Source organism: Patella vulgata, chromosome 6 (genome assembly GCF_932274485.2).
Source record: "Patella vulgata chromosome 6, xgPatVulg1.2, whole genome shotgun sequence".
Taxonomy (NCBI): Eukaryota; Metazoa; Mollusca; class Gastropoda; family Patellidae; genus Patella; species Patella vulgata.
In genome coordinates this window covers 57,085,213-57,100,800 of record NC_065884.2, presented here as the reverse complement: position 1 = coordinate 57,100,800, position 15,588 = coordinate 57,085,213, and the positions used below count along the sequence as shown (strand labels likewise).

At 37.4% G+C, this 15,588-nt stretch overlaps 1 protein-coding gene and 1 long non-coding RNA gene across 2 annotated transcripts; both read left to right on the top strand.

Moving 5' to 3' along the window:
- The first annotated feature begins 203 nt into the window (after window positions 1-203).
- LOC126823813 (uncharacterized) lies at window positions 204-3,125 on the top strand. The gene is made up of 4 exons (XR_008788516.1): window positions 204-276; window positions 754-913; window positions 1,146-1,310; window positions 2,850-3,125. It is a non-coding gene; the product is annotated as an uncharacterized LOC126823813 (long non-coding RNA).
- Window positions 3,126-8,749: 5,624 nt separating this feature from the next.
- Window positions 8,750-14,413, top strand: LOC126823803 (uncharacterized). Its single transcript, XM_050552823.2, has 2 exons — window positions 8,750-9,183; window positions 11,167-14,413. Exons 1-2 carry the CDS (start codon window positions 9,146-9,148, stop codon window positions 12,044-12,046), a joined length of 918 nt encoding a protein of 305 aa, XP_050408780.1. The 5' UTR covers window positions 8,750-9,145; the 3' UTR covers window positions 12,047-14,413.
- The last annotated feature ends 1,175 nt before the right edge of the window (window positions 14,414-15,588 follow it).

The following is a 15,588-nucleotide window of genomic DNA, read 5'->3' as shown; positions in this document are numbered from 1 at the left end:
ACAAATCACGTATAAATTTAAGATTTACATTCATTTTTAAAAAACTTATATTGAAATATATGGTCAGTTTTGTTCGTTGAAATATCCGGGCAGTCCAGATTGACTAGCAGACGCTCCCGTCTGGTTAGTCCAGTCTAAATCGGAGATTTGACTCACGTTTATCCTCCTTACAGCGCCGTATTGCAAATGGCACTCTAGGGTATAGTCCTCGTCGGTTCATTTTAAAATTGTTTATTGTGTCTTTAATATTGGATATTATCATCGCCTATTTTCACAGTAAGATAACAACATCAATATTGATTGGAATGGACCAATATATAGTGTTTGAAATGTCAGAGACTCTGGATAACATTGAGTTTACTGGCTTAGCATCCGATCTGCTGCTGGACGTTCATTCATGATTAAGTCAAAAAAATGGATAATGGAGACTATGTTTTTTTTTATTGTACCGACTTTAGTAATGATGATCTAGGCTAGGCCCAAAAATTCAATCGCTAAATTCTCATTTCAGAGTGGATCAATTTGACTGAAATTTTCAGCAAATTCCCTTTACATTATCTAGTTTTTAACCATTATAGTTAGAACTGCCATCTATTTATCTAATCTCCCATAATGTATCTTTAATAAGATATCTGAAAAGAAGTCATCTTCCTTATACAAAGTATTTTTTGAAGCAAACAGCTGAAAACGTGACAATGGGGTTTTGATCTTAAGAGTTATGCAGATATTCAAAAAATTTACTATTTATTACAGGAACTAAATGGTGCGGCACTGGTGATGTTGCCAAAGATGATAATGATTTAGGAACTAATGCGGTCACCGATGCTTGTTGCCGCACACACGATAAATGTAAACCTGATATTGGAGGGTTTGGAAGCAAGGGGATCTTCATAAATGTTCTACCTTGGACAAGGTTAAACTTGTATTTACTGGTTATTGTTGTTTATTACAAAATTAACGTACAATACATAATACATAGTGTTGTGGACAGGTTGATTAAATTATTTTACATATGAAGAGACTGGTTATCACAAACGTGTTTATTGTATAGGTTATTTTGTACTGTATAATGACTAATTATTACAATTGTTATTATTTTGTAAGGTATAATGACTGATTATGATAATATTGTGTTTATTTTGTAGACTGCACTGTGATTGTGATAATGCTTTTCATAGCTGTTTGAAAAGTGCAAGAAACACTAACGATGCCGAGAAAATTGTCGCAGACATATCAGGTTTCGCGTATTTTCACGTTACCAACACTCGATGCTTCAAAGAACATTCTTATAAAATATGTACAAGTCTGGGGTGAGTTATCAAATTTTATACAGTCATCATTGTAACAAAAATACCCTGTACGACACCATTTTCAAGGGCTTCTACTTTTAATCTGGTCGTTGTGTATGCATGTACTAATATTTCTTAAAGGCCCAATATGGGAGACTGGCTGTACGCAAATGTAAACTTTCAAATCATACACAATCAACCTATAGGCATACCAAAATGCATTTTGATCATCTAAAATTCACATTATTTTCTGCTGAATCTAAATCATTATCAAGGATTTAATGGCGGTTGCACTCGTTGGGGGATCTCTGTCTTTTTGGCAATAGATAGCTTAGTATAGGGTGGTATCGGCTTTTTTGACAATAAATAGCTCAGTAGGAGGGTCTCGGCCTTTTTACATGATCCTTTTAGTTTCGATCATTCCAGCTTATATTGGCTCTGCTTTGAGATAACAAATTTTAGTCTGGGGCTATTGCGTGGTTATTGCCAGTTCGCGTAGAGGTACCAATCAAATTAAAACATTTCGTTTCGTTGCGTTTTATATTGCTGAAATTTCCTTTATTTGTATATTATGCAAGGACAAAATGTTTGCACAAGAAATACATGAAATGAAATAAAATAGGGTTTAACATCCAACTTTTCTCAGTAGCGGATTATCAGTGAGGCTGATGAGGCTGCAGCCTCAGGCCCAAAGATTTTGTAAAAAAAGTTTTTTTTAGACTTGTCTGATACGATTAAAAACGCATAGACAATGAATGTTAGGGGGGTGGGTTTAGGCCCAACGGGAATCAATATAGGCCCTGACCCGAAATTAATTAGGCCCACGCCATTTTAAATAGGCCCTATTGTTTGGAGATATAAAGTTACATTACGTTTTTAATGTTAGCAACTACCTTGGCTCTAACTTTAAAAACTAAATAGGCCCTCCAGCAAATGTCGCCTCAGACCTTGGTGGAGCTTAATCCGCCACTGACTTTTCTGCTTGACCCGTTCTTCCATCTCAGGTTCTCAGTCCCCCAACATTGAAAATCCATAGGACCGCTCTCGGCTAACATCGATATCGAACCCCGGATATCCGTGTTAGCGAGCAAGCGACTTACCCATTGGGCCACTGAATCAGAAATGAAATGAAATCGGGTTTAGCGTCCTATTATTCTGCACCCACTAGGCCAGTGAAGACCGCCATACGTCATACAGTGTGTTATGATGGAAATGTTGCCTCGACAGCGGCGCTACGGCCTACTCTTGTATAAAATTCCAACTGCCAAGGGATCTTTTACGTGCACGCCAATGTGTACGAGGGAACTCGGGTTTTCGTCCTATCCCAACGAATAGACAGCTGTCCTTGCCAGGCCCCCCGTCCTGCACCACTGACAAGGGGAAACCACAACGGAAAATCCCGAAGAACTTTCTTGGCCAACACCGGGATCGAACCCTTGACCGCCAGTTGATTGAGCCAGCGACTTACCCACTGCGCCACAGAATCAGACTAACTCGGCTTAATTTCAACTTTTCACTTCTTTATGCAACATAACTAAATGATGGATTTTCTATTTTCAGATGGTTTAAGTGTAATGGATATACAACATTTAACACCTACAAGTGGCATAAAAATAAATCATATTAAAGAGGAGACCCCCCCCCCCCCTACCCAAACAAAAGAAACTAAATACTGAAATAGAAAACTCTTTATTATAGCCACGTACGACAAGCCATATCGTTTACATATATTTCAATATTCAAAAATGTGCAATGTTTTAATATAAAGCCCGTTAATTTTGTGTAATTGAGCACACATGAGTTTAAAGGGATCGTCATGAAGGTCATCCTGTACGAAAAATATCAGTCAATAAATAATGTAAACTTAAATCATTTTTTTCAATATGAAAGTATTTTTCATTGCATATGATCTTACACGTCTAATCATATTTTGGGGGGGTTTATAGGGACAAAATGAAATGAAATGAAATGGAATGGGGTTTAACATCCTACTGTTCTGCTCTTAATGGGCTAATGAAGACAGACATGCAGTGTGCTTTGAAGGCAATTTTGTCAGGATAGCGGTGTTATGGTCTACTCTTATTTCGAATTCCAACTGTCAAGGGTTCTTTTACGTGCACTCCAATGTGTACGCTTGGCCTCGACATTTCGTCCCATCCAAACAACTATACGTTGCCAGGCCCTACACAATAAAAAAAAGTGGGCTTACCGAAACGGTATTGCTCCAAAAATATTATGCAAAACCCCGACGTAAGTTATGGTCATCCTAGATCCAGGGTGCTGCCGAATATATTATGCTTTCAAGAGGAATTTATTACGTAAATAGATATAATATGCGTAAGTAAAATGAACATTTTGACGTATTCTGACCTCCATAATATACAAGTGAAAACTGCTAGTGCAGCACGTAACAGAACCATAGCGCAAGGAAAGCATTATAAACAATATTGGACATCGTCAATATCATGGCAAGTTATTGGTACGAGAAATGTTGGGGTGTCACTAAACCAGTTTGCACGACATTCCTCGGCTGTTAGTCGATTATTGCGACAGCATCAACATCAACCAATGACGTAAAGGACCGTCAACGTTCTTTTAGACCTCACAGTACGTCGTTCAGAAAAGATGCACCTCTTTTGAGACTCGCGCGACGTACGCCATCCTTTCATATGACTGGAAGCTTCCAATTGTAACAGGTATAATCTCAGTGGTACCAAAGAGAGATCCTCACAGGGTTCTAGTGCCCCACTTTTTTTCCTAGCCAGAAGCCGAGATCTGAATCGACCAGTGCGGGATCTTGACGATTTGAATTAGGCACTACGCCAAGAATGGAAAAGACTAACGCACTCACCTGTTACCATAATGAGTATGAATTAATGAAATGGGGTTTCTGCACCCCGACTGGGCTAATGAATAGTGTGTTATGAGGGAAATTTTGTACGGACAGTGGCGCTGTCTACTCTTATTTCTTTAACGTGCGGGATCGAACAAGCACCAAGTGAGCCACCGCCTTACTCACTGAGTCACCGCCCCTCCCCCTCCTTCCAACGAGAAATTATCTGTCGCAATTACCGCCTAACATTTGTGATTTAATATAAAAAATATAGCAATACATGAAAAGTATTAATTGACATTTAATAAAATACAAATTTTAACAAAGATATCTCGCACAGATTATATTTTTGGCCCGCGTAATTACATGCATAGAAGTAGGAATATTACCAGTTAGGATTATGACGTGCAATCCGCTCCATATACCGCTAGATCACCAAGGTCTCAATAACCAATTTTCTTCGTATTCACTTTTTTTTTAATTGTCTGTATTTTTGTGTTTTCCTGAGTATGATGTCCTGTACGTGTATTTGTTTTTTTGTAAATTTTGTGTGGTGCAGTCACCCTGCACTTACTATTAAGGGTTAGATCTATTTCTCAAGGCCACCTGCAGATTCGTCATAGCTCACAGGGCCCTTATTCACGAAAACTTAAACTAAGATACAATCGAAATTTTAAGAAATACTGCAATTCGATTGGCTGACCAATATGCAAATTGGATATATGCAAATTGATTTTACTGGTCAGCCAATCGAATTGCAGTATTTCTTAAAATTTCGATTGTATCTTAGTTTAAGTTTTCGTAAATAAGGGCCCTGGATGTATCACGAACTAATTTTTCATCATCCTAGGTCAGTGCCTATGTGGAGACTTAACCTCTCCCCCAAATTCTTAAACCTAACCCAAGACGTAGCCCTAACCCACAATCCTCGGCAACAATCACGCGCTCTAACCCTGTTTACATCACGTAATTATGCATTTGGACTTGTCAAATAGATCGAACCATGGCGTTATAATGTATTATTCAGAAGGAGCGCGTGGTCTAGTTATTTTATATACGAGTTATTTATAAATTGTGTGGAAAACCCATAGAGCTATATATAGAAACTAGAGTCCGCACTGATCACGTGACAGCGTGCCTATATGGGGCCTTGTCCGCCATGTTAGTTCCGGGGAGTTGACGCTGACGACCATTAGATTTTTTAAATCGTGTTTTAGAATCAATATGCCAGAAAGTTGCTGCTGTTTTGGCTGCTCAAACACCCGAAAAAAGGGTAGTGGAATAGCGTTTCATAGGTTAGATTGATTTATCAACAACTGTAGGCCTAACTATCAAAAATCGGTCCATTCTTCTACTCTTCTCTAGTTCTAGCACTCACTGCACTGGGTTAGGGTCAAGCAAGCTCAGTTGCCAATGTAAACGTCAATAACAATCGAGTCATTTTAAAATAAAAGAAACCCTTTAGACTAAATCTTTATAAGAAACTTAAGATATATAATAAATTTTCATGTCATAAATATTTTTGTAAACACAAACAAGTTCAGCTGAACAAGCGAAAACAAAAAATTTAATGAATTAATGAATGAAATGGGGTTTAACGTCCTACCACCGGGATAATGTAGACGGTCATACGCCATACAGTGTGCTATAAGTATAAGGGAAATTTTTCCCGGACGGCAATTGAATTCCAACTGGCAAGGGTTCTTTTACACGGGACCTCGGTTTTTCGTCCCATCCGAACGAGACGCTGTCTCTGCAAGGCTCCCCGAATCAACCTCACACAACTACTTTACTAGGCCCTGGGCGCCTACCCCCCCCCCCCACACACACACACACAATTTGACACGTTTATCACCTTTTTAAAAAATATATATTATTAAATTATACAGCCACCATATCTTCTAACTCTTATGAACCTACAGTAACAATTGTTGTTTTTTTCACCTAGGAGGTGTTTTGTTTTTTTTTCTAATCACTCTAGGCCTAAGTGAAGTAAACTTTATGACCGTCTCTCAAAGTCTGGATCGAAGTTCCAGTCCATCATTCACTGTCCCTCTACCTCTCCTCTGCAGTAAATAAATATCAATGCAAGCACCCACCAGGGCTTAAAATATTATTTTCTTAAATTACAGATTTCCACTAAAAAACAAGGAGCTTCTAAACTTCAAGTTCCAAGTACACACCATGTACAAAAGAAGACTACATGTGGGGTAGGTTTATTTTTATTTTGAGAAAAAAACACCTAATATTACCGTAGCATCCTATTTTTATCCTTGATACCAGTGGCGTGGTAGTGGCCGTGGAGGGGCGGGGGACTGATAAATATAATTTCGCCTGTTTTTTTCTTGTCAGTGGTGCAGGACGGAGGAAGGATCTGACAAGCAACAATGTCTAGTCATTCGCATGGGACAAAAACAAATTCCCGCACAGCACACTGCAGCATGGCGTATGCCCGTTTTCATTAGGCCGGTTGGTGCAGAACAGAAGGACGTTAAAACCCATTTTATTTCGCTCCATAAAGCATACTTCTACAGATAGCTAAGGATAGAACTGTAACCGCAAAACTGTAACAATGTTGATTTTATTTCGTTAAAAAGGAAAGCATACTTCTACAGATAGCTAAGGATAGAACTGTAACCGCAAAACTGTAACAATGTTGATGGAAACCAAAAGTAAACTTGAACACAAAAGAAAAGAATTGAAATCAGTTAAACAGAAAGTAAAGAGAAGAGAACAGAAGATCAGCCATCTTTTAAACGAAATTAAAAACAACCAATTAATAACTTCTACAGAATTTGATTTATTGAACTTAAACTTTGGTGAAAAGGCATTTCAGCTATTTGAACATGAACTTTATAGCAAAAGATGTCAGTAAACATGGTCTACGCTACTCAGAGGAATTGAAAAAATGTGCAGTAACTCTACATTTTTAAAGCCCCCAAGCATATGAGTTTGTTAGACAGTACCTTCACTTACCACATTCTGCTACAATTGGGAAATGGAGTTCCAGTTTAAATTGTGAGCCTGGATTCTTAACAGAAGTTGTACTGCACTTGAAACAGATGATAGAGAAGAGGCTAGAATTAAAGTATTGCACGGTCATGTTTGATGGTATGGCGCTGAAGAAAGAGACAGTCTATGACCCAAAGTCTGGAAAATATTCAGGATTTGTGGACTGTGGGAATTTTCAACCATCCAGTAGCGACAGTTTAGCAACAGAGGCACTTGTTTTTATGGTAGTTGGTTTGTCCGGACACTGGAAATTTCCTGTTGCTTACTTTTTGACTGACTATTTGACTGGGAACACACAGAAAGACATACTTAAACAGTTAATAATTATTTTAACAGAAAACGGTTTGGTTGTTAAATCTGTGGTCTGTGATGGTTCCTATGCCAATCAAATGACAGCCAGTCTAATAGGATGTTCACTTCAGACCGAAAACTTACAACACTACTTTCCACATCCATCTGATGCCACTGATAGAATCCATTATATTTTCGATGCCTGTCATTTAATCAAACTTGTGAGAAACAGCTTTGCTTCATCTCGGGAATTCTTTCATGAAAACGAAGAAATTTCCTGGAAATATTTAGAAAGACTTAATGAAATCCAACAGAGAGACAATTTGAACATTGCTAATAAGTTAATTAACAAATAAATAAATATAAATACAACATTTTCTGCAGGCTGTTTTTAGTTTCTCTTCCCTTTTCATTTCCATAAATTTCTAAAAATAATTAACAAATAAATAAATACCGTTAAATAGAAATACAACATTTTACGTATAGGCTATTAATTTTTCTTCACTTTTCATTCCCTAATTTCCTAAAATAAACTAATTAACAAATAAATAAAAATACCGGTACATATAATTTGCGGGCTATTGATTTCTGTTCACTTTTATTGTTAAAAAAAAACCCCATTCATTTCTCTACACTCTTTATTAATTAGTTCCATAAATTTCTAAAACAATTTAACAAATTTACTGTATAGCTATACATATTGTGGACAATGCACTAATTTAAAAGATCAATATTTTAATACAAATTAAAAGAAAAAGCGAAGGTAAAGTATTAGTAATAGTAGACGTAGAGACTCTGCGGTCGAGATGCCTGAGATGTCAAATTAAATTGTTCTATAACCTTTACGTGGAAAGAGGGGCCCGGAGATAAGTCGGTCCATGGATCTTTATTATTATTTTTATCAAAAAATAAATATTTGGGTGAGATAATTTAAAAAATTAATATTTGTGCACGTTTTAAAATAGTTTGACACAGATTGATTGATGCGATAACATAGTGAACATCCGGGTATTTACGTTCATACTCCCGGAACTAACATGGCGGCCGTCGCTCCATCCCGGCACAAACCTTTAACGTTGTGGTCCAATCTGTTTCACAGAGAATTACGAGTCTCGTATAATATCTCTGTCATAGATGACTGCCTTAACACGTGCTGTCACAGCACGCGGTGTGAATCATTGGCTGAATGGCGCGTGCATTGTTTACATACGACATAACTGCTTCGGAGAGAATGCTGCATTTTAGTCAATTTAATACCCATTTACACTAAATCGGAAATAATTTTTACCTACAAATACGTCAGATGCCTTTATTTATTTTTCCAATATATACAAAAAATGTTTTAGAATTTAATTTGTCGCAGGAAAAAAGTTAATATTTCTAGCTCATAAAGCCGCATCAATGTCATCCTTATCAGTGATTGTCGCGGCCAAGCAAATATTCACTGCGGATCAGTGCCAAGCAAATATTCACTGCGGATCAGTGTGGTTGTGGTCATGGGGGTCACGTGATCAGTGCGGACTCGAGTTTCTATATATAACTCTATGGGAAAACCCAATAGAACAAGCATGCGCCGTGGAGCATACTTTATCATTAAAAATCCCTCACAGATAAACGGTTGTAAAATACTACGAACTCTTTTTGACATTTTCTAGGAAAATGTTTTTTTTAGATTAGAAAGATATCTTGCATTACACAGACTGTACTTAAGAAACACACAATGGCCGATGTACCACTAAACCGCGTTGAAAGGAGACAGTAAGTACATATTATCATTGTAAACATGGACGGGAAATCTTCCGGTACTATTTCAGTAACGTACCTCTACCAGTTCCCATGATCATAGAGACTTGAAATTTTCAGGGGGTATTCATGGGGCCTAGCCATGACCTCACACCAAATTTCAGCCGAATCTGTCAATAACTTTTTATTTTACTGTAGTTTAGCTTATACGAGAGAAAGTTTATCCGATTTTGACGCCATTTTGTTTGTTGGCTATTTAGACTCGAATAACAAGACAGGGTTAGGGTTAGGGCTAGCCCTGTCTACATCTTGAGACTATGACGAAATCTACAGGTCCTAGCCCTTGCCCTAACCCTTATCCTAACCCACAATCCACATATGACGTCATTCGAGCCTAAATAGTCAACAAACAAAATGGCGTCGAAATCGGATAAACTTATCTCTTATAGAAGCTAAACTAAGGTAAAATAAAAAGTTATTCACCGATTCGGCTGAAATTTGGGGTGGGTTTTCAGTGCAATAACAACAAGCATGTTGAGCAGGTGTCAATGTTTCAAGTCATTTATAGCACGCTTCATTCGTTAACAGATGTTAACTCATGAAAGCTGTGCTGTAAATATAACTTAGATCAGACAGGTATAGAGTTCACACGTGTGTGGGAGCTTATGCGGCGGTGATGGTTATTCCGATTGATCGTTGATACGTCTGTTCAAATATATCATCGTTACACCCTAATGACGGGTGAGTTCGAATTTAGTGACAATCGGACCGAAACAGCCCGACAAAATGGCCGATCCTTGTACGCAAATAGAGTAAAAGTATGTAATACCAAGGTTGTCGACCCTCTTAGAGGTCACAATTTTTATTCGATTTTGATGAAACTATATGTTTATATCCCAAAGATCTCGGTTCCTGTCCATATTCGCGCGTAGTACATCCCCGAGGCAAAAAATTCCCAGCGGGACCTAGACATAAATGGTTTGTGATCGTGGTTTTGATCCCTGGAGATAGGTAGCGCCTTCCCAAACTCGTGGGTTTCCTCTGTTTATTCAGGTTTTACCCCACAGGAAAGGCCCTGCGCGTGCGCTAATCATATATATTCAAATAAGGCCACTTGTCTGCGATATCACCTTCGGTGGAAGCGGACGTTAACCACTGATAGATGGAGAATAATAAGAATAAGAAGAATTATTGGTAATCCTCAAACCTTATGTCAAACTTGAATCCAAGCTGGGTGGTTATCTACCGTTGATGTTTTGATTTCCTAATATAATGAAATGTTAAATAATCTTTTGAGTAAGCCTACAGTACATTTTTACTTGAATTTAGCCGAGATAGATATTGTTTTACATTAAGCCGTGATAGTTATGTTTATATTAAGCCGTGATAGATATTGCCTGAAAAATACTTAATGATGATCAGCGACATTAAATTCAGTGACGGAGATTACTAAAAGTAAGATCTTGGCAGAGGCGGATCCAGGAATTTTTGCAGGAGGGGGTTTACCAGGTTCATGAGAAAATGTATCCCCCCCCCACCCCCCCTTGGCTTGAAATGTTTTGAGAAATACATGGTCTCTATCGTCATTTTGGCGTATATACATACACATTGATCTTTTTAAACAGAGGAATCCAACATCCTGTTTGACGTCAATTTTTATTATGAATTAATACGATGACATTGTGATTCAGTTTTATTGATGCAAAGCATTAATTGTGATATCACATATGTCTATATCATGATCTCGCGCTTTGAGTGCCTATCCAGTCGCACCATCTGACGATACAGGATAAAGCAAAATTATGACACTTTTCTCATAAAAAATGTTGTTTTACAAAAAAATTTATGTGGCTGAGCAGGGGGGAGGGTTGGACCCTTGAAACATGAGTAGGGCAGTTGTAGGTTAAAGTATTAGTCTTAGACATTCCAGTCTCTCAATAAACTAGTTGACAGAGGGATTTCCAATATCGTAGTTTCTCTTTTAATTTATTTTAACAGGCTCATTGAAAGAATCAGACAACATGAGGCAGATTTTGTTTTGTTTGTTAATCAGCGACAGAACACCATCAGGTTATTACTGGAAGTGGCTGATGAGTTAGATACAAGCAAATGGAGGGTCAGGATCAGCAGACTTGCTGGGTCATCTGGTGGAATATTATCTGGTGTTTTAACTGTTGTTGGATTGGTAACCTTACCTGTAGGTGGGGTTGGTGCTGGCTTTTTGGCTGCAGGAGGGGTTGTGGGCGGTCTTGCCGCGGCCACAGGTGCCGGGGCTAACATAGGTGACGCTGTTGTAAGTGGAAAAAGAAAAAAGCAATGCAACCAAGTGCTTGAGGCAGATAATCAAGCTGTCTTGCATTATCAAAACTGTCTTGACGATATACGATTATTCATCAGAGGGGTGTTGCCTATCGGCACTGTTGTTGTGCAGTTAGTGCGATTGGTTGACGTGCTATTGGATGCTTCCGGTGCCACAGTTAGGGCAGTTGGGGCTGCTGTTGATGCCGTTCCTATTGTTGGGGCTGTTTTTAACCTGATCACACTCCCTCTGGACATTGGCACCTTAATTTCCAACTCAATAGATATCCATAGAGCAACTCCCCATCAGATATCAGTAAGGATAAGAGAAATAGCACAGCAATTGGATGCTCAGCTTAGAGATCTACAGCTAAGACATGACGATGAAAGGGAAGAACTTGAAAATGTTCTTCTTGAGAGACTTGCTCCACGCCCAAGAAGAATTTCAAGAAGGGAAATGTTATTTTACGTATGTGTAATTGTTGTGTTTAGTATTATAAATCTGGTTATATTCATGTGCCGAAGATCTGATGGTCCCCTGCTTTTGACCTATGATTTACCGATGCTCCCATTCGATTGAAATTGGAGGGGGGGGGGGCGTTTGAATTCTGATTTATTTCCGGTCTAACAAAATATCATAATAACACCTTGATAAACAAAATGTGGACAGACCAATAAAAGTGTATATTTGGAGATGCATAATGTAAGTATTAGATAAGGAGCTGGCAGATCTCGCTTAGCATTGGTACCGTTGTGGACACTCTACATGCTAAAGTTATTATCTAATTGACTTTAAATTTAGGATTTATGCTCAGTGTTTACGGCCATGAGGCGAAGAAGCCTGTTGATTTTCAAAGATTTCTGATAATTACTGCCATACTTATAGTCCTTGATTACTTTGAATTCTTTAGAGGCTAAAGTTGATATCCGATTTACTTGAAATTTATGCATAGTGTTTATTGTCATGCGACGAAGAGGCCTATTGATTTTCAACAGTTTCCGATAATTACTGTCAGATTTATGGCCCTTGGTCACTTTGAAAAATCTTGTGGCCACTCTAGAGGCTATAAATTTATACACAGTGTTTATGGTTATGAGGTGAAGAATCCTATTGCATTTCTACGATTTCCAACAATTATTGCCAGCGTTATGACCTTTGATCACTTGGGAAATCTTGTGGAGGTGCTAGAGGTTAAACTTAATATAAATTTATTCTCAGTGTTTAAAGTCATGGGGCAAACAACCAAAAGAAATTCTAATGATTTCTAATAATTACTTATTGGATTGTTACTCGTAATCAGATTTTACTTTATTAAAACGTCTTCATTACTGACATAAGAAAAAAATATGCTTGGCAACCTATCTTTAAATTAAATTATTAATTGACTATCTTGTTTCAATCCATTGAAAATCACAAACATCCGATAGTCTAGAGGGTTTATTATGGTCTTGTCTTGTTAATAAGTGTCTACTAATTAATTTATATAATATTTGAGGCCAAAAGAAAGATCTGCAATAGGTAGATTTAGCTCTTACATAATGCATCTTTAACTTGAGAGAACCAGATGGAAATCCCTTCAAAGTTCCTATATTAGTGGACACTACCACAATGTAGATATCCAACAATGAATGCAGCGGAAAGACAACAGGCCTCATTTGAAGACTTTTCATGGCTGACAAATCGATGTATTTAGTTTCTTTTAGTAACTACCCGGGTTAATGAAATTATGTACAGCGTATTTACAATGATTAATGGCGTAATATATTGTTGCTTCTATTCACATGAAATAAATGTTAGACAAGTATTGTTTTTATAGTATAAGGACTTTTGAATGTTTATATCTTTTAGGCTTGTTACTTCCTTAAAGTCCAGCGTTTTCTCGGATATTGTTGGCAATGTTTACATTTATCAATGATCAAAATCAATTAAACTGTTAGTTTATCTAATATAATAATCAAAATTTACTCAAATGTTAGTTTATCTAATATGTCTATAAAACACCAGCGGTTAATAGGGGATCAACATGTTATTGATCTTATGTCCACTACACCTCGAGACTGGTAGACGGTGTCTTGTTAGGTATTATGGTATGGTATACCCACAGAATACTACATGCAGAGGCGTAGCCGTGAAATATATATTGGGGGGGGGGGGGGGTCCGCAACCCTAACCCCTAACCCTATTTTAAAACCCCCCAGAAATATAAACAAACACCATGTGGCCATGCTGTCTACACAACTCGTTTGCTGATTGGCCCACCGCGTGCAAAGTATTATGGTTACGTGGCTGGCTGAGCGGGCGATAAATATTTGGTTTAGGCGATAATGTTTTTGGGTACCTACATGCGATTCACTCTGATAAGTGGCAGAAAAAAATTAACTAGACACAATTTTATGGAACACAGTTACTTTTCACTTCACACATGTTTCAAGGATGATTCTCTCTGTGTTTTATTTTAGCAATGTAAACCATATTGGGATATGTACCGGTTATATACAGATAGAATCTTAACTAACACTAATAATTGTTGTAAATAAATAGGAGTTAGGGTCTACTATGTAAATATTTGGGGGGGTCCAAGTATATTCAGACCCCCCCTCCCCAGAAAAAAAATGTGTGTGTGTGTGTGTGTGTATATATATATATATATATATATATATATATATATACGTGTTTAGGGATTTGGTGACCGTGTAAAAAGTGAAACTGGATTCGGGTCTTTAACAAATGCATTCAGTAATGTAGGCTTAGTACATGATAACCTTTTAATAATCAATTTTGTTTATATGGGTCTTCAATATATAATTTCACTTTATTAATTTATGTATTTACTTTATTATTATTAAAGATTAACTCAGTCCATTAATTAACTATACATAGTTTAATTTATATTATATATATTTACTTTATTATTATTAAAGATTACCTAAGTTAATCTTGTGATCTTTCTTTGTTTATCTTGGACATCCAAAACTATGCATATTAAGTACTCATACTGAATTGATAAGAATTTATAGCCCTTTTTTGTGGGGATGATCTCAGGGACGCGCGGACCAGTGATGGGTTAACATGAAATATACTGTTTAAATTAGTTGTTCTATATATCCCTGGGATGCACATAAATTCATGCGGTTCACAGATGACTAATTTTATACAAAAAGAGATATATTAGTCAGTGTTCTTTAAAATACATGTAAGCGAATATGTAGGTCGTATATATTTAAATAGATAGCCTCTTTTTATTATATTATTATGTCTTTGTTCTCGGTGATAATCGATCGTGAGAAGGCTGGTTCGAGGGAGATTCACACTTTGGCAATTGGTGCCGATCAGAAAAATATTTCTTTTTCCATGATTAGATGAATTGTGTCTATATTATTTACATTTATTTTCAAATCAACTGCGCCATTTCGGTGATGTATGTGCCTCGAAAGTGTTGGATAGTTTGCAGGAAAACTAAAGTGCACATGACTGTCGAGATATATTTAATCAGATACATCAAGGGAAAACGAATTCTTGTTAGGGTTCGATTTATTGATACCCAGAAGATAAAGCATCTGCTTGGAAATTTTTCGGAACTCTGTGCTAGTCACATCATTCACTTAAGAGAAATCCCTTTGGGTGGGATTAGGTCAACTCAAACGAGAGAGAGAGAGAGAGAGAGAGAGAGAGAGAGAGACTAGGTCATTTCCGGACTTATGAAACCTTGTCATTGACTCAATGAACCAGTATAAATCAGTCCTGCTTGGGAGGTGGGGTCAATCTATAGAAAATGATGGTGTGGGGACCAATCTTAAGAAAAATCTTGCTGTGAAAGTCAAGCTGAACAAAACTCCCGATGTGATGGATAATCTAAAGAAAACTCCTGTTTGCCGAGGGCAATCTGTATAAAATCATTGGGACCATAGAAACATTAATATTATTATAAATATATAAATAGACGGGGCCATGCAATCGTTACAAAATCGTGCTGTGAGGGCTAATCTACAGAAAAATCCCGCTGGGGATTAATCTGAGCAAAATCCCTGCCGTGAGACTTAACCCCAAGAAAATCCCCTTGGGCCAATCTGAATAAAAAAAAAGAAAAAAAAATCCTGCTGTGAGAGCAAATCTAAGATATT